This window comes from Myotis daubentonii, chromosome 1 (assembly GCF_963259705.1).
Source record: "Myotis daubentonii chromosome 1, mMyoDau2.1, whole genome shotgun sequence".
In the NCBI taxonomy this organism is placed as follows: Eukaryota; Metazoa; Chordata; class Mammalia; order Chiroptera; family Vespertilionidae; genus Myotis; species Myotis daubentonii.
The window spans coordinates 112,442,017-112,462,074 of NC_081840.1; the positions used below are offsets into that span (position 1 = coordinate 112,442,017).

Consider the following 20,058-nt stretch of genomic DNA (forward strand, 5'->3'; position numbering starts at 1 on the left):
TGAGGCAGCTCTGCCTCTGTATCTATTATTGTTCAAAAGTTTATAATGGTCTCTATTGTCCATGAATGAGTGAGATCATGTGGTATTTTTCCTTTATTGACTGGCTTATTTCACTTAGCATAATGCTCTCCAGTTCCATCCATGCCGTTGCAAATGGTAAGAGTTCCTTCCTTTTTACAGCAGCATAGTATTCCATCATGTAGATGTACCACAGTTTTCTAATCCATTCATCTACTGATGGGCACTTAGGCTGTTTCCAGATCTTAGCTATGGTGAATTGTGCTGCTATGAACATAGGGGTGCATATATCCTTTCTGATTGGTGTTTCTGGTTTCTTGGGATATATTCCTAGAAGTGGGATCACAGGGTCAAATGGGAGTTCCATTTTCAGTTTTTTAAGGAAACTCCATACTGTCTTCCATAGTGGCTGCACCAGTCTGCATTCCCACCAGCAGTGCACAAGTGTTCCTTTTTCTCCACATCCTCTCCAGCACTTGTCGTTTGTTGATTTGTTGATGATAGCCAGTCTGACAGGTGTGAGATGGTACCTCATTGCTGTTTTGATTTGCATCTCTCGGATGATTAGTGACTTTGAGCATGTTTTCATATGTCTCTAGGCTTTCTGGATGTCCTCTTTTGAAAGGTGTCTATTTAGGTCCTTTGCCCATTTTTTGATTGGATTGTTTATCTTTCTTTTGTTAAGTTGTATGAGTTCCCTATAAATTTTGGAGATTAGGCCCTTATCAGATATGTCATTGGCAAATATGTTTTCCCACACAGTGGGTTTTCTCGTTGTTTTGTTGATGGTTTCTTTTGCTGTGCAGAAGCTTTTTATTTTGATGTAGTCCCATTTGTTCATTTTTTCTTTAGTTTCAAGTGCCCTAGGAGCTGTATCAGTGAAGAAATTGCTTCGGCATATGTCTGAGATTTTGTTGCCTTTGGATTCTTCTAGAATTTTTATGGTTTCCCGTCATACATTTAAGTCCTTTATCCATTTTGAGTTTATTTTTGTGTATGGTGTAAGTTGGTGGTCTAGTTTCATTTTCTTGCATATATCTGTCCAATTTTCCCAGCACCATTTATTGAAGAGACTATCTTGGCTCCATTGTATGTTCTTGCCTCCTTTGTCAAATATTAATTGAGCATATTGGTTCGGGCCGATTTCTGGGCTCTCTATTCTATTCCATTGATCTATATGCCTATTCTTGTGCCAGTACCAGGCAGTTTTGAGAACAGTGGCTTTGTAATACAACTTGATATCTGGTATTGAGATCCCACCTACTTTGTTCTTTTTCAGGATTGCTGCAGCTATTCGGGGTCTTTTTTTATTCCAGATGAATTTTTGGAGAGTTCGTTCTAGATCTCTGAAGTATGCCGTTGGTATTTTAATGGGAAGTGCGTTGAATTTATAGATTGCTTTGGGTAGTATGGACATTTTAATGATGTTGATTCTACCAATCCATGAACACGGTATGTTCTTCCATCTGTTTATGTCTTCCTCTATATCTTTTTTCAACGTCCTGTAGTTTTCTGAGTAGAGGTCTTTTACCTCTTTAGTTAAGTTTATTCCTAGGTAGCTTAATTTTTTTGGTGCAATGGTAAACGGGATTGTTTTTATAATCTCTCTTTCTGAAAGTTCACTATTGGTGTATAGAAATGCCTCAGATTTCTTGGGGTTAATTTTGTATCCTGCTACATTGCCAAATTCATGTAGTAAGTCTAGTAGCTTTTTGATGGAATCTCTAGGGTTTTGTATGTATAATATCATGTCGTCTGCAAATAAGGACAGTTTTACTTCCTCTTTTCCAATTTGGATGCCTTTTATTTCTTCTTCTTGCCGAATTGCAATGGCTAACACTTCCAGTACTATGTTGAACAGGAGTGGTGAGAGGGGGCATCCCTGTCTTGTTCCTGTTCTTAGGGGAAATGGTGTGAGTTTTTGTCCATTGAGTATGATGTTGGCTGTGGGCCTGTCATATATGGCTTTTATTATGTTGAGGTATGATCCTTCTACTCCCACCTTGCTGAGAGTTTTTATCAAAAATGGGTGTTGAATTTTGTCAAATGCTTTTTCTGCATCAATTGATATGACCATGTGGTTTTTTTCTTTCAATTTGTTTATGTGATGTATCACGTTTATTGATTTGCGGATATTGTACCATCCTTGCATCCCTGGGATAAATCCTACTTGGTCATGGTGTATGATCTTTCTGATGTACTGCTGGATCCGATTTGCTAAGATTTTGTTGAGGATTTTGGCATCTATGTTCATGAGGGATATTGGCCTGTAATTCTCTTTCATTGTGTTGTCTTTACCTGGTTTTGGTATTAGGGTGATGCTGGCTTCATAGAATGAGCTTGGAAGTGTTCCTTCCTCTTGAATTTTTTGTAGTAGTCTGAGGAGGATAGGTTTTAGTTCTTCCTTGAATGTTTGGTAAAACTCCCCTGTGAAGCCGTCTGGTCCTGGGCTTTTGTTTGATGGAAGCTTTTTGATGACTGCTTCAATTTCTTCCATAGTTATTGGCCTGTTGAGATTTTTAGATTCTTCCTGATTGAGTTTTGGAGTGTTGTATTTTTCTAGGAATTTGTCCATTTCCTCCATGTTGTCTAGTTTGTTGGAGTAGAGCTGTCCATAGTATTTTTTAACAATCATTTGTATTTCTGTGGGGTCTGTTGTTATTTCGCCTCTATCGTTTCTGATTTTATTTATTTGGGTCCTCTCTCTCTGCTTCTTGGTGAGTCTGGCTAGAGGTTTGTCAATCTTGTTTATCCTTTCAAAGAACCAGCTCTTGGTTTCATTGATTTTCTGTATTGTTTTTTTGGTCTCTATGTCATTTATTTCTGCTCTAATCTTTATTATCTCCTTCCTTCTGCTCACTCTGGGGTTTTCTTGTTGCTCTCTTTCTAATTCTTTGAGTTGTAGAGTTAGATGATTTACTACCATTTTTTCTTGTTTTTTGAGATAGGCCTGTAGAGCTATAAACTTCCCTCTCAGGACTGCTTTCATTGTGTCCCATAGGTTTTGGATTGTTGTGTTTTCATTGTCATTAGTTTCCAGGATGTTTTTAATTTCTTCTTTGATCTCATTGGTAACCCAATCAATATTTAATAACATGCTATTCAGCTTCCAGGTGTTTGAGTATTTTGGGTTGTTTTTATTGTAGTTTATTTCTAGTATTATGCCATCGTGGTCTGCGAAGATGCTTTTTATGATTTCAATCTTCTTGAATTTGGGGATACTTTGCTTGTGACCCAATATGTGGTCTATTTTTGAAGATGTACCATGAGCACGTGAGAAGAACATATATTCCCTGGCTTTGGGGTGAAGTGTTCTGAAGATGTCTATTAAGCCCATCTGATCTAGTGAGTCATTTAGGATTGCTGTGTCTTTGCTGATTGTTTGTCTATAGGACTTATCCAGTGCTGTCAATGGTGTATTAAAGTCCCCTACTATGATTGTATTGTTGTCGATCTCTCCTTTGATATCTTCCAGGAGTTTTTCTTATGAATTTGGGTGCTCCTACATTGGGTGCATATATGTTTACCAGGGTTATATCTTCTTGTTGTATTGATCCCTTTAGTATTATGAAGTGGCCTTCCTTATCTCTTGTTAAGGCCTTCACTTTGAGGTCTATTTTGTCCGATATAAGTATTGCTACCCCAGCTTTCTTTTCCTTTCCATTTGCCTGAAAGATATTTTTCCATCCTTTCACTTTCAGTCTGTGTGAGTCCCTTCTAATGAGGTGGGTTTCTTGTAGACAGCAGATGTATGGGTCATGTTTTTTTATCCATTCAGCCACTCGATGTCTTTTGGTTGGGGCATTTAGTCCGTTTACGTTTAAAGTTATTATTGAAAGGTACTTGTTTGTAGCCATTTCTTTTTGTGTGTGTGTGTGGCTGTTTTCTTTCTGAGCTTTTTATTTCTTCTTTTTATACCAGTCCCTTTAGCATTCCTTGCATTGCTGGCTTGGTGGTGACAAACTCCCTTAGCCTTTTTTTGTCTGTGAAGCTTCTTATTTCCCCTTCAAGTTTGAATGATAGCCTTGCTGGATAGAGTATTCTTGGATTCAGTCCTTTGCTTTGCATCACTTTGTAAATTTCAGTCCATTCTTTTCTGGCCTGATGTGTTTCTGTTGAGAAGTCATTTGACAGTCTAATGGGAGATCCCTTGTATGTAACTTTCCGTCTCTCTCTTGCAGCCTGTAAGATTCTCTCTTTGTCCTGAACATTTTCCATGGTGATTATGATGTGTCTTGGTGTGGGTCTTTTCGGGTTCACCTTGTTTGGGACTCTCTGGGCTTGTGTGACTTTTTTCTTCCCCACCTCAGGAAAGTTTTCTGATATTATTTCTTCAAGTAGGTTTTCTAATCCTTGTTCATCCTTCTGTTGTTCTGGTACTCCTATTATTCGTATGTTGTTTCGTTTCATGTTGTCCCAAAGCTCCCTTAGGCTCTCCTCCTGTCTTTTAATTTTTTTCTCCAATTGCAGTACATTTTGGGTGTGTTTTGCTTCCTTGTCTTCTAATTCACTAATTCGGTCCTCCGCTTCTCCTAGTCTACTGTTGATACTTTCAATGGAGTTTTTCATTGCAGCTATATCACTCTTCATTTCTTCTTGGGTCTTACTTAAGTTGTTGATTTTTTCATCTGTTTCTTCTAGCTTCTTCCATATGTTATCGATTTTTTCATCTGTTTCTTCTAGCTTCTTCCATATGTTATCGATTTTTTCATCTGTTTCTTCTTGCTTCTTGAAGAGGTTGTCGATTTTTTCCTCCATCCGGTTTATGCACTCTAGGACCCTTATTCTGAATTCTTTATCTGTCATGTTGCATGCCTCTGTATTACTTAGCTGCTTTTCTGGAGAGTCCTCCTTCTCTTTCCTTTGGGGGTTTCTTTGTCTACCCATGTTTGATCTCACTGACATATCTAGATGTTGAGTCGTTCAGTGGTTGCTCCCTGGGTGGCAGTGACTCCTTGGTCTGTGGTTGCTCTTCGGGCGGTTGCGGTAGCTGCAGCTCTTCAGTTGGCAGCAGCTCCTCTGGTGGGTGCTGTTCACAGCTGTGGTGGCTCTTCTGGCTGGTGGGGCGAGGTTTCACGTACAGCTGTTGTTCCTCAGCAGAGGATGTGGTGCTCAGGAGGTTGCTGTTGCTTGGATCTGCTGCATTGATTTAAAGGCACAAAATACAATACAACAAGGCACCACGTACCAGGCACTATACACAAATATATTCACGATATTAATAACTCCAAATAAAGGTGACCACCTGAATTAAGAGAATTAGGGGATAAGGAAGAAGGAAGAGAAAAAGATAAAAGAAAAAAAAGAAAAGAAAAGTAGGGACCAAAAAAAGGATTGCAAAAATGAAATCGGGAAAAAGGAGGGGGGAAAATAAAAGCGAGAAAAGAAAAGAAAAAAAAAAAAAAAGAGCGAAAAGAGAGAATGAAGTGGAAGAGGGGAAGAGACTTTTTATATGAGGAGAATACTCCTATAGAACAGCCATTAATCCCAACAAATTCCAGCAACAGCTCCCTGGATATGAATGCAAACTAGAAACAACCAATAATATAACAATGAAAATAGAATGGAGAACACTAATCCCAAAATAAAATAAAGAGAAAATAAAATGGCACTTTAAAAAATGGTAAAATGGTAGCAGTAATAATACTGGTTAAAAAATAAGAAGGTAGTAATTAAAAGGGTAAAATCAGGTGATGGAAAAAGAAAAAAAAAAAGAACAGAAAAATAAATTAAAAAAAATTGATTTCTTAGTTAAAAAGTGAAAAAAGAAAAAAAAATGCAGTAGTGAAGGTCCTTCAGTTCTTCTATTCTTCAGTGTGGCTCGCTTTAGACCTTCCAGGTATTCAGGAGAGTGTTGAGTTTCCCTGCGATATACTGTTCCTCTGTGTTGTGAACCACAGTCCTTATTTTAAAGCAGGTCGCATTTATTTCCCAGACTGCCTTATTTTGTGTTTAGCAAAGAGTCAGTTTGTGGGTCAGCCTCTTGGTGGCATTGTTCTGGGGTTGGCCTCTGGGGCTATAGGGCCTCTCTTTCCAGTGGAAGTTCACTGCCCAGAGCTGACTGCGTAATAGTTAGTTACCGGTGCTATGTTGTTGCTGGGATTGAAAATCCCTCTATACGCCAGACCCTGTTAACTCCCAGGGACTGATAAAGTTATTTTAATCCTTGATCTCGTACAGGGTGGAATCTGGGTGTGGCTGTGCTCCTTGCCTGGGGGCCGGGGGAGGAGCCTCACTCTCTGGAGAGAATGGCTGTCCCAGTCTTGGGCTCAGGGGTGTCTCAGCACTCAATTCGCTGCCACCTCTCCCGGCTCCCCCTCTCTCCCCAGTCTCTCCCCAGATTCCACTCCTCTGCACACTCTCCCTCTCTTCAGCACAGGTGAGTGTCTGTATCCGAAATGTCCCATGAACAGGATTCAGTGAAAACAGACAAACAATCGCTGGCCGCGGAAACGGGGAAGGCTTGGTTTCTGTAAGCTTCTTCTCTTACCGGGACTGTATGGTCAGGTCAGCTCTTCAGGCTGCCCCCTTTAGGCTCAGTCCTCCGCGGTTACAGAACCCAGCTCTCAATTTCCCTGGCGGCGCCAGGAATCCCGCGGTTCTCCTTTCCCCCGTCAGGGGCTGTGCCTGTCCCAGGGGACGCGGCTGTCTGCCACGCAGTCTCCCTCCGACTCTCTGGGCTCAGAGGTCTGGCAAACTTTCCTGCCCAAATCCCTGGTGTTTTTTTTTACCTTTCCAGGGGAGTTCTGCTCTTCCCGGCTGCAAACCCTCTCACCAGCTGAGCAATTTCGCCAATTCGGTGTGGGTGTTACTAGTTTCAGCTGCTCATTCCATTTGCTCCGGGACACGACCTGGGATGCCTCTGCCTATATCGCCGCCATCTTGGTTCTCCCCCTTTTTTTTTTTTTTTTTTTTTTGTCAGAGGTATTTGAATAGTTGCTCAAGGCCTGAGGTTTGAGGTTTTAAGTGTTGGAATGTGAAACCTTGTTGTTTTGGAAAATATACTAAGGGTTTTATTTTGTTAAAGGCAAGTATATTTGAATTCTATATAATTTATATTGGTGATCACTGGAGGTAATGGTTTTCCACTTTGCCCAGACATTGTTTTATTAAATTCATTGTTGATGATTCATAGTCACATGGGAGAAATTAGGATTCTCTATTTTATATTTTTCCTTAGTGTAATCATCAAATAGGATGTCTAAAACAAATTTAACCCTAAATTTTGATCTGAATGTATCACAAGTAGGATTTAACAAAAAAATTTGGTTGCATGTACTTTTTAAAGGAAATAGACACATACTGTATCAAGATTTTATAAAATTGAAATTACACCTTTTGTCATGTGTCTTCCTGATTAAAAGAGGAAACTTTAGACTATTCTTTTTTAAGCCTGTGAAAAGTTTTTCAGTCCTTATTATCATATACCTATTACTTTCTGCAAGATGAATAAATTGTTAATTTGTTGTATCCTAGGAGGAATACAGAGCTGAAGGTATCAGCTGGCACAATATAGATTATATAGATAACACCTGTTGCATAAATCTTATTAGCAAGAAACCAACAGGACTGCTCCATCTTTTAGATGAAGAAAGCAAGTGAGTATAATTCTTTTCCATTTTGTCATAGGCCATTTGGGCTTTTCATGCATAAGTCCTAATCTTTCTTCTTACATTATCAAATGCATTGTGTGTGTGTGTGTGTGTGTGTCTAGGAAAATTGTATGGACTTCACTATTATAGAACTCATTTAAATATGTTTTTCCATTTTTCTTCTGCAGAGTTACGTTAATTGTAAATTTGTTGGAATTTATTTTGTTGTGTGTTTCTCTCTTCTTGAATCAAGTTATATATGTGAGATGTGTTTGCTGTTTTCATGTTTAGTAGAAAATGTATTATGATAGATTAGTGATACTGCCACAACTGTGCAGGTGGTAAGTGGCAATATATGCCAAATATTTACCGTCCTTTGTTAATACTGTTCAGTATACTAAACTTATCTATAAGCTTCAGAAATAAAGCTTCACATGGCATCCTCCAGAGCATTCTCAGTGCTCTATAAAGTATTATTTATAGTTAAATTATGCTAAGAGATGGCAGATTTAGAATTGGAGAAACTGAAGTGATGGAGAATGTGGATTTTTTTTTTAAGTAAAATATTTGGAAATTAAATTAGATCACCTGGTACCTAGCTTAATATTATACCCATTAAACTAGGATATAAAATATTGGGGATTTATTATAGGTAGTATGTTCATATATCATGTTTGTGTGGACAGTCTAAAGTTTATGACTGTTGTCTAGTTTAGTTATTAAAGGTACCTACTTTTACCCTCAGAATACCTGGTTTGTATAGTAAGTTATATGTCAACCTATTGATAAGCCATAAACACAAAGAATGGCTGTATAGAAATACAGAGTAAATGTGGCAGAATGAAAAATATATTGAAAAGGAGACTGCAGACAGTTACAGCTAACCTCTGTATTACTAGACTATTTACATCAATCTAAAAGGATTAAAATGTAGTTATTACAAAAATATTAAAAAAAATATTATAATTTTATGGCCACAGTTGTGTAAAAGTTTTTTGTTTTGCCCATATGCCCTGAAACATATATTATCCTATCTAATAAAAGAGAAACATGGTAATTGGCGTACGACCGCTACCCTTCCCATTGGCTAATCAGGACGATATGCAAATTAACTGCCAGCCAAGATGGTGGCCAGCAGCCAGGCAGCTTGAAACTAACATGAGGCTTGCTTGCTTCAGTGACGGAGGACTCCAACGTTCCCCGCCTGCCTTGCCGGCCTCTGAATTTGCAGTTTGAAACATAGTTACAAATATAGAGGCTAAACAATACCCCAGAAACCTGCTTTCAGCCCGCCGGGATATCAGAGCTGGAGTTGATACAGAGTTTCGATTATAGAACCCAAACAAACCAGATACCTGCTTTCAGCAGCAGAGGCCTCAGAGCTGGAGCCTCAGAGCTAAAACTGTCCCAGAATAAAAAAAGAGAAAAGAAAAAAAGGAGCAGTTGGGAACTTCAGTCACCCGCCAGCCTGAAAACAGCCCTCAGTCCCCCACCCAGACTGGCCAGGCACCCCAGTGGGGACCCCCACCCTGAAGGGTGTGTGACCAGCTGCAAACAGCCATCATCCCCTCACCCAGGCTGGCCAGGCAGCCCAGTGGGGACCCCCACCCTGAAGGGTGTGTGACCAGCTGCAAACAGCCATCATCCCCTCACCCAGGCTGGCCAGGCACCCCAGTGGGGACCCCCACACTGATCCAGAACACCCTTCAGGGCAAACCAGCCGGCCCCCACCCGTGCACCAGGCCTCTATGCTATATAGTAAAAGGTAATATGCCTCCCAGCACCGGGATCAGCGGAGCCGCAAGGCCTCCCGGCACCGGCATCAGTGTGACAGGGGGCAGTGCCCAAACCCCCTGAACCCCCTGATCGTCCTGCGGCTCTGTGTGTGACAGGGGGCGGGGCCACAACCTCCCTATCCACCCTGCTCTGTTCGGGACAGGGGAAGGCGCCCCAACCCCCTGATCAGCCCTGCTCTGTGCCTGATAGGGGGGAACTCCCCAACCCCCTGATCGCTCTGCGGCTCTGTGTGTCACAGGGTGCAGTGCCCCAACCCCCTGATGGGCCCTGCTCTGTGTGTGACAGGGTGCGGTGCCCCAACCCCCCCCCCCAGCCCCCCACAACGGGTCCTGCTCTGTGTGTGATGGGGTAGAGCCATAACCTCCCCTTCGGCCCTGCCCTGAGTGTGAGAGTGGCGGTGCCCCAACCCCCTGATTGGCCCTGCTCTGTGGGTGACAGGGGGGAGCTCCCCAAACCCCTGATGGGCCCTGCTCTGTGCGTGACAGGGGGCAGCGCCCTAACCCCCTGATCGACCCTGCTCTGTGAGTGACAGGGGGCAGCGCCCCAACCCCCTGATTGGCCCTACCCTGAGCGTGACTGAGGGTGGCATCGCAACCTCCTGATCCTCCCTGCTCTGTGCATGACATGGGGCGGTGCCCCAACTCCCCAATCGGCCCTGCTCTGAGCCCGACCAGGGGCTGCACCTAGGGATTGGGCCTGCCCTCTGCCACCCGGGAACAGGCCTAAGCCAGCAGATCGTTATCTCCCGAGGGGTCCCAGACTGGGAGAGGGCACAGGCCGGGCTGAGGGAACCCCCCCCCCCGAGTGCACAAATTTTTGTGCACCGGGCCTCTACTCTCATAATTGTAAGGTAGTGGTTCTTAACTCTGCTTGTGTACCTTTACCGCTGGTATATTTTCTTTTGAAAGCTTCATAAGTAGTTTTTTAATTCTCATCCAAGGATACGTTTTTAATGATGAGAGAGAGAGAGAGAGAGAGAGAGAGAGAGAGAGAGAGAGAGAGAGAGAGAGAGAGATTGAAGCCAGAGAGAAACAGCAATTGGTTGACTCCCATGTGCCCCCCTTTCTCCCCCTTTCCTTCCCCTGTATGTACCTTGACTGGGAATCATGATGCTCCAACCAACTAAGGGACACTGGCCACAGCCATAGGTAGTTTTTTTGTTTGTTTTTCATCTTTATTTACTTTTTTAAATTTAAATTCTTTATTGTTTAATGTATTACCTAAGTCTCCTTTTTCCCCCATTGACCTTTCCCCGGCCACCCCTACCCCCAGCAAATGCCCTCACCCACCTCCCCCCATGTCTGCATCTATTGGTTTTGCTCATATGCATGCATACAAGTCCTTTGGTTGATCTCTTACCCCCTAACCCCCTGCCTTCCCTCAGAGGTTGGATAGTCTGTTCAATGCTTCTATGACTCCGGTTGTATTTTTGTTCATCAGTTTATGTTGTTCATTATATTCCACAAATGAGTGAGATCATGTGATATTTATCTTTCTCTTACTGGCTTATTTCGCTTACCATAATGTTCTCCAGTTCCATCCATTCTATTGCAAATGGTAAGAATTCCTTCTTTTTTATAGCATCATAGTATTCCATTGTGTAGATCAGGGGTGGGCAAACTTTTTGACTCGAGGGCCACAATGGGTTCTTAAACTGGACCGGAGGGCCGGAACAAAAGCATGGATGGAGTGTTTGTGTGAACTAATATAAATTCAAAGTAAACATTATTACATAAAAGGGTACGGTCTTTTTTCTTTTTTAGTTTTATTCATTTCAAACGGGCCGGATCCGGCCCGCAGGCCGTAGTTTGCCCACGGCTGGTGTAGATGTACCAAAGTTTTCTAATTCACTCATCTGCTGATGGGCACTTAGGCTGTTTCTAAATCTTAGCTATTGTATATTGTGCCGCTATGAACAGAGGGGTGCATATATCCTTTCTGATTGGTGTTTCTGTTTTCTTGGGATATATTCCTAGAAGTGGGATTACTGGATTAAATGGAAATTCCATTTTTAATTTTTTGAGGAAATGCCTTACTGTTCTCCACAGTGGCTGTACCGGTCTGCATTCCCACCAGCAGTGCACAAGGGTTCCTTTTTCTCTGCATCCTCAATAGCACTTGTTGTTTGTTGATTTGTTGATGATAGCCAGTCTGACAGGTGTGAGATGGTACCGCATTGTTGTTTTGATTTGCATCTCTTAGATGATTAGTGACATTGAGCATGTTTTCATATGTCTCTAGGCCTTCTGTAGGTCCTCTTCTGAAAGGTGTCTATTTAGATCCTTTGCCCATTTTTTGATTGGATTGTTTATCTTCCTTTTGTTAAGTTGTATGAGTTCCCTATAAATTTTGGAGATTAAAACCTTATCGGAGATAACATTGGTAATTATGTTCTCCTATGTAGTGGGGCTCTTTTGTTGCTTTGTTGATGGTTTCTTTTGCTGTGCCAGAATACTTTTATTTTGATGTAGTCCCATTTGTTTATTTTCTCCTTTGTTTCCATTGCTCTGGGAGCTCTAACAGTAAAGATATTGCTACGTCATATGTCTGCTATTTTGCTGCCAGTGCCTTTTTCTAAGATTTTTATGGTTTCCTGTCTTACGTTTAAGTCCTTTATCCATTTTGTGTTTGCCAAATTCATTTATTAGGTCTAGTAGTTTTTTGATGGAGTCTTAGGGGTTTTCTATGCTTAGTATCATGTCATCTGCAAATAAGGATAGTTTTACTTCTTTTTTTCCAATTTGGATGCCTTTTATTTCTTCTTCTTGTCTTATCACTATGGCTAGCAGTTCCAGTACTATGTCGAACAGGAGTGGTGAGAGTGGGCATCCTTTTCTTGTTCCTGTTCTTAGGGGAAATGGTTTTAGTTTTTGCCCATTGAGTATGATGTTGGCTCTAAGTTTTTCATATAGTGCTTTTATTATGTTGAGGTATGATCTCTCTATTCCCACTTTGCTGAGAGTTTTTATCAGGAAAGGGTGTTGGATTTTGTCAAATGCCTTTTCTGCATCAATTAATAGGATTATGTGATTTTTGTTTTTCAATTTGTTTATGTGATGTATCAAGTTTATTGATTTACGGATATTGTACCAGCCTTGCATCCCTGGAATAAACCCCACTTGGTCATGGTGTATGATCTTTCTAATGTAATGCTGGATCTGATTTGCTAGAATTTTGTTGAGGATTTTAGCATCTATTGTTCATCAGGGATATTGGTGTGTAATTCTCTTTGTTGTGTCTTTATCTGGTTTTGGGATTAGGGTAATGCTGACTTCATAGAAAGAGCTTGGAAGTGTGCCTTCCTCTTGAAGTTTTTGGAATAGTCTGAGAAGGATAGATTTTAGTTCTTCTTAAAATATTTGCTGAAACTCTCCTGTGAAGCTGTTTGGCCCTCGGCTGTTGTTTGCTGGAAGCTTTTTGATGACTGCTTCAATTTCCTACTTATTTATCGGTCTGTTGAGATTTTTTTATTCTTCTTGATTGAGCTTTGGAAAGTTGTATTTTTCTAGGAATATGTCCATTTCCTCTAGGTTGTTTGGTTTGTTGGAATAGAGTTGTTCATAGTATTTTTTTACAATCCATTGTATTTCTGTGGGATCTGTTGTTATTTTTCCCCTTTTATTTCTGATTTTGTTTATTTGGATCCTCTCTCTTTACTTCTTGTTGAGCCTGGCTAGGGGTTCATCAATCTTTTTTTTAAAAAAATATATTTTATTGATTTTATACAGAGAGGAAGGGAGACAGATAGAGAGTTAGAAACATCGATGCGAGAAGAAACATCGATCAGCTGCCTCCTGCACACTCCCTACTGGGGATGTGCCAGCAACCAAGGTACATGCCCTTGACCGGAATCGAACCTGGGACCCTTGAGCCTGCAGGCTGACGCTCTATCCACTGAGTCAAACCGGTTAGGGTTCATCAATCTTGTTTATCCTTTCAAAGAACCAGCTCTTGGTTTCATTGATCTTTTGTATTGTTTTTTCTTTTTTTGGACTCTGTCATTTATTTCTGCTCTGATCTTTATTATTTCCTTCCTTCTGCTTATTCTGGGCTGTTCTTGTTGCTCTCTTTCTAATTCTTTAAAAGTTGCAGGGTTAGATAATTTATTATTATTTTTTTCTTGTTTTTTGAATTAGGCCTGTAATGCTACGAACTTCCCTCTCAGGACTGCTTTCACTGTGTCCCATAAATTTTGGTTTTGTTGTGTTTTCATTGTCATTCATTTCCAGAACGTTTTTAATTTCTTCTTTGATCTCTTTGGTAACCTAGTCATTTTTTAATATCATGTTACTCAGCCTCCAAGTGTTTGAATTTTTTTGATTGTTTTCATTGTAGTTGATTTCTAATATTATGCCATTGTGGTCTTAGAAGATGCTTGATATGATTTCAGTCTTCTTGAATTTAGAGAGACTTTGCCTGTGTTCCAATATGTGATCTATCTTTGAAAATGCCCCATGTGCACTTAAGAAGAATGTATATTCTGTAGCTTTGGGGTGAAGTGTTCTGAAGATGTCAACGAAGTCCTTCTGAACTAGTGAGTCATTTAGGATAGCTGTTTCTTTGCTGTTTTTTTGTCTAGAGTATTTATCCAGTGATATCAGTGGAGTATTAAAGTCCCCTACTATGATCGTATTGCTGTCGATCTCTCCCTTTGTTATCTTCCAGAAGAATTTTTACGTATTTGGGTGCTGCTGCATTGGGTGCATATATGTTTAGCAGAGTTATATCCTCTGGTTGTATTGACCCTGTTAGTATTATGAAGTGGCCTTCTTTATCTCTTGTTATGGCCTTCACTTTGAGGTCTATTTTGTCACATATAAGTATTGCTACCCAGCTTTTTTTTCATTTCCATTTGCCTGAAGGATATTTTTCCATCCCTTCACTTTCAGTCTGTGTGAGTCCCTTGTTCTGAGGTGGGTCTTTTGTAGACAGAAAATATATAGGTCATGTTTTCTTATCCATTCAGCCACTTGATGTCTTTTGATTGCAGCTTTTAGTTCATTTATGTTTAAAGTTATTACTGACTAGAGGCCCGGTGCACAGATTCGTGCACCAGTGAGGTCCCTCAGCCATACCTGTGCCCTCTTGCAATCTGGGACCCCTTGGGGGATGTAATAGTGTGCCAAGTGGCAGGTGGCCGGAGAGGAGCCCATGTTGTTCCTGCCACCATTGCTGCTCGTTAAGTTCGCTAAGCTGTGCTCCCACTGTGGGAGTGCACTGACCTCCAGGGGGCATCTCCTGTGTTGAGCATCTGCCCTCTGGTGGTCAGTGCGCATCATAGTGACTGGTCATTTGGTCTCTTTGGCTTTTATATACTGGTATATAGATAGGTACTTGTTTGCAGCAGTTTTTATTTTTTTCCCTGTGTTCCTCCTCAAACCACCACCCCCTTTAATTCCTTCTTTTTACAACAGTCCCTTTAACATTTCTTTCTTGTTTGTTTTTTTAAAAATATATTTTATTGATTTTTTACAGAGAGGAAGGGAGAGGGATAGAGAGTTAGAAACATCGATGAGAGAGAAACATCAATCAGCCACCTCCTGCACACTCCCCACTGGGGATATGCTCGCAACCAAGGTACATGCCCTTGACCGGAATTGATCCCAGGACCCTTGAGTCCGCAGGCTGACGCTCTATCCATTGAGCCAAACCAGCCAAGGCCCTTTAACATTTCTTGCATTGCTGGCTTGGTAGTGATAAACTCCCTTATCCTGTCTTAGTCTGTGAAGCTCCTGATTTCCCCTTCCGTTTTGAATGATAGCCTTGCTGGATAAAGTATTCTTGGATTCAGTCCCTTTTTTTTGCATCACTTTGTATACTTTCTTCCATTCCTTTCTGGCCTGATGTGTTTCTTTTGAGAAATCATTTGATAATCTACTGGGAGATCTCTTGTATGTGACTTTCTGTCTCTCTCTTGTAGCTGTTAAGATTCTCTCTTTGTCCTGAATGTTTGCCGTTGTAATTACAACATGTCTTGGTGTGGGTCTTTTTGGGTTTATCTTGTTTGGGACTCTGTGTTTGTGTGACTTTTTTCTTCCCCAAATCAGGGAAGTTTTCTGTCATTATTTCTTCAAATAGGTTTTTAATCCTTGCTCCTCCTCTTGTCATTCTGGCACCCCTATTATACATATATTGCTTCATTTCATGTTGCCCCAAAGCTCCCTCAGGTTCTCTTTCTCTCTTTTGATTTTTTTTCTCCAATTGCAGTTCAGATTGGGTGTGTTTTGCATCCCTTTCTTCTAATTCGCTAATTTGGTCCTATGCTTCTCCTAGTCTGTTGAAAGCTTCCATAGTGGTTTTTTTTAGCATAGGTATTATCACTCTTTATTTCTTCTTGATTCTTACATAGGTTTATTGATTTTCTCATCCATCTGGTTTATGAACTCTATGACCCTTATTCTGAATTCTTCTTCTGACATATTGCATTGTCACTTTCATTTAGTTCCTTTGGCAGTTCCTCTTTTCTTCCCTTTGGGGGTTCTTCTCTCTCCCATTTTTGCTCTCACTGAAGGATCTAGGGGTCAAATCACACAGGGCTTGTGATTGCAGCGGAGGTCCTGGTGGCGGGTCACATGGTCACAAGTGGCAGCTGCTCCTCTCGTGGTCATGGGATGAGGCCTGCTCCTCAGGCAGTCGTGGGTGCTGGCTGCTCCTCGTGGAGTTACGGGCAGTGGCTGCTTGCTCCATGCTTGTTCCCGGATGGTGGCTCTTTTCACATGGCTGCTGGCTTGGTGCGGTTCCCGGGGCTAAAGCATCTGGCTGGCAGGAGGGGAGCATGCTCCAGAACTCACAGTAGCCCTCAGCTGGGGAGGCTAAAGTCTGGGTGTTCGTGGGTTTGCAGCTGAGGCAGCAGTTCCCTGGCTGGTGTGGCTGTAGGTTCCTGGGTGGTATCTGAGGGCATCCTGGGTGGAGGTGAGGCTAGGCTCCCAGGCACCACATCTCTCCCCTTCAAGATGGCTCAGCTTCTGGGGCAGAGTTGGTGCTCCAGGAGAGATTACTGCACTAACAGAGGCTGCCTGGCTAGGCGAGCCTGATCTGCCAGCCCCCAAAGGTCCTGCGAGATCTAGCTGTCCCTTCCTCAGACACACACACACACACACACACACACACACACACACACACACACACCACATGTCCATACTCTTCCCTTTCGCACCCTCAGCCACTCACACTCTCCCCCTCACTGCCATCCTCCAGGCCACCATCTTGGAATCCCATAGCTAGTTATGATATTAATTGTTGACAACCATTATGGTTGATATTGAAATCATAAGCATTTTTTATGGTAATACAAAGAACCAAAAACTTTAAGCAATTTGAGAAACAGGTCATATAGGTAGTAAATGGTGGACTGAAGATTTAAACCTTCCTGGTATTTAAAAAAATTTTATATTTTTATTGATTTCAGAAAGGAAGGGAGAGGGAGAGAGATAGAAATATCAATGATGAGAGAAGATCATTGATCGGCTGCTTCCTGCACACCCCCTACTGGGGATTGAGTCCACAACCTGGGCATGTGCCCTGACCAGGAATCGGACTGGCAGTCTATTGATGCACAGAACCACACTCGACCAACTAAGCCACACCGGCCAGGGCATCTGCTATATATATCTTAATGTGGTTATGAACAGCAGTTGAGATAGTTGATATATAATTGTAGAGCAAAGGAGTCTTGTCTGTCCTGTCATTCTTTAAGCAAAATTTTATTGAGTGCACATCTTTTATACAAAGACTATGTTACCCTGGACATGTGTAACCACATAAATATAAATATTGCCCAATGAGGAGAATGTCACCTCTTTGCTGTTGCCCAAAAGCTTGTGAGGTTAAGTCATGACCAGAAATTACAGGGAGACAGATTTTGACTCAGTATATTAAAGAACTTTCTAATTATTAGGCTGATTAGCAGTTGCTTCATAATTATTTTGTATCATCTGTAAGAGTATTGTATGTAGGCTATAACTGAATAACCTCTTGATAGTTGTCCCTTCAATTATATTTCTATATTCAGTCCTCCATAAAAATTTTTAACAAACCTCAATTTATATTGCTGTTATTACCTTTGTCTTTATGCTTTAATATCCCAGAAGTTGCAAAGGCATAAAATATTTTTCCTCTGCCATGTATCTTTAAGGCGTGGTTGAAAATAAAGTTAGTCAGATGTAGGAGGAACCATTTTGGAAATCATTTAGACTAAGTAGTTTACTCTAAAAATATTTTGTTATGTAGTGAATATATAACATGAACTATATCTTTAGCAGTGTTCCTTCTTCATTCAGTGTATTTGTAGTGCTTTAGGAGCCTGGGTTTGAAGTCAGAAGTCTTTTTTAATTTTTTCTCACTATTTAATGGCTATTTTACATTGGGCAAGTTTTTTAAATTAGATTATAAGGGATTCATGCAGTGTTGAATCTAGAGAGGAGGAATAGTGTAAACAAAGTTAGGTAGGAATAGGATGCTAGGAGTGTTATTAGTCTTTCCTATAGTACTGAAAGTGTGATCTGCTGACAGCAGCACTGGCAGCATATTGAAGCTTATTAAAAATGCAGAATCTCAGACTTTCACCCTAGACTTCTTGAATCAGAATCACCGATTTAACAAACTGAAGTTAAGATCAGAGCATTCATTTAGGACAGCCTGTTGTCAATCTTGCCTGCTCATAAGAGCACTTGTAAAAAAAAAATACTAATGTGGCACCACCTAGCTTCAATTCTGTAGAACCACAGCAAGTGGGGTCCGGGCGTTTGTATTTTTTTTTTTTTTTTTGAAAGTTTCAGAATTACTTCCTATATGCATAGAAACACTGAAGCTGCCCTTGCAGATAGCCTTTGGGGGAACACTAGATGAAGAGCTTTGGAATGAACAGTAATGTCTGATTTTTTTGTTCCAAGCTCTTTTGCTTGATAATGTAGTATGTATCCACAAATGTTCCTTGAATATGGGATATGTGGAGAGCTTTCCTTTCCATCTTTCCTTGTTTGAAATAAAAACTGTTCTCATGTCTGTCCTCCTTTGTTTGAATATTTCTTTCTTCCATTTAAAAGTAGGAGAAAAAGAAATCACAAGCATTTTGATTACTCTGGATTAGAAGATAAATAAACCTTTCCTGAAGAGAAGCATTCTGTTGTGGAGTAGTGAGGCATAAGTTTGCAGAGATTGGAGTTGGTCTAGGCCAGTGGTCGACAAACTGCGGCTCATGAGCCACATGCGGCTCTTTGGCCCCTTGAGGGTGGCTCTCCCACAAAATACCACGTGTGGGTGCGCATGTACAGTGCAACTGAAACTTTGTGGCCCATGCACAGAAGTCGATATTTTGTGGAAAAGCCACACTCAAGGGGCCAAAGAGCCGCATGTGGCTCTCGAACCACATTTTGCCGACCACTGGTCTAGGCTTAGGAGCTTGGATTCCGTGTATGTGCCTGGTGATCCATACATTTTCCTGAGTAGGGAGGCACATGATTAAAGCACTATTGTAGGAAAATTTATTTTGAATCTTGATTTGGTGACTTAAAACAAGATTAGGATCACTGAGACTATTATTGATGCTGTTTGAAATTGTAAGATTGTAATCCATTCTAGAATGGCTTTAGAGTTCTGAAACGGAAAGGAAGAGCTAGGGTACAGATGTTTTAAAGAAATGATAGTATTTGAATATGAAAGCATACCTAGGTGGCTAGGAAAATGGCAGTGTTGGCAACATAAAGTAGATAACGTTTATATCATCTCTAGAGGATGCCAGCAAGTGTTAGATGTTTTTACTTGGGTTTTTAAAATCCTACTTGCATTGTGATACCTCATTGTACTAATTTTATGGATTAGGAAACCAATTCTTTTTTTTTTTTTCTTTTTCTTTTTTATTTTTTTAATTAAATCTTTATTGTTCAGATTATTACATTTGTTCCTCTTTTTTTCACCCATAACTACCCTCCTCCCAGTTCCCGCCCCACCCTCCGCCCTCACTCCCCACCCACTGTCCTCTTCCATAGGAGCACGATTTTTGTCCAGTCTCTTTCCGCATCTCCCACACCCCTTTCCCCCCCAAGAATAGTCAGTCCATTCCCTTTCTATGTCCCTGATTCTATTATGATCACCAGATTATTTATTCACTTGATTCTTAGATTCACTTGTTGCATATTTGTTGTTCATAATTTGTATCTTTACCTTTTTCTTCTTCTTCCTCTTCTTAAAGGATACCTTTCAGCATTTCATATAATACTGGTTTGGTGGTGATGAACTCCTTTAGCTTTTCCTTATCTGTGAAGCTATTTATCTGACCTTCCGTTCTGAATGATAGCTTTGCCGGATAAAGTAATCTTGGTTGTAGGTTCTTGGTATTCATCACTTTGAATATTTCTTGCCATTCCCTTCTGGCCTGCAAAGTTTCTGTTGAGAAATCAGCTGACAGTCGTATGGGTATTCCCTTGTAGGTAACTGAGTTTCTTTCTCGCTGCTTTTAAGATTCTCTCTTTGTCTTTTGCTCTTGGCATTTTAATTATGATGTGTCTTTGTGTGGTCCTCTTTGGATTCCTTTTATTTGGGGTTCTCTGCGCTTCCTGGACCTGTACGTCTATTTCTTTCACCAGGTGGGGGAAGTTTTCTGTCATTATTTCTTCAAATAGGTTTTCAATATCTTGCTCTCTCTCTTCTTCTG

At 41.0% G+C, this 20,058-nt stretch overlaps 1 protein-coding gene across 13 annotated transcripts in view; it reads left to right on the top strand.

The window, feature by feature from the left end:
- Positions 1-20,058, top strand: part of MYO9A (myosin IXA) — a 483,806-nt gene that overhangs the window by 228,381 nt on the left and 235,367 nt on the right. For all 13 annotated transcript variants that reach the window (XM_059658301.1, XM_059658294.1, XM_059658330.1 and 10 more), the window contains exon 12: positions 7,495-7,616. In XM_059658301.1, the coding sequence (XP_059514284.1) occupies positions 7,495-7,616 (122 nt within the window). The remainder of the gene's footprint in view (positions 1-7,494; positions 7,617-20,058) is intronic.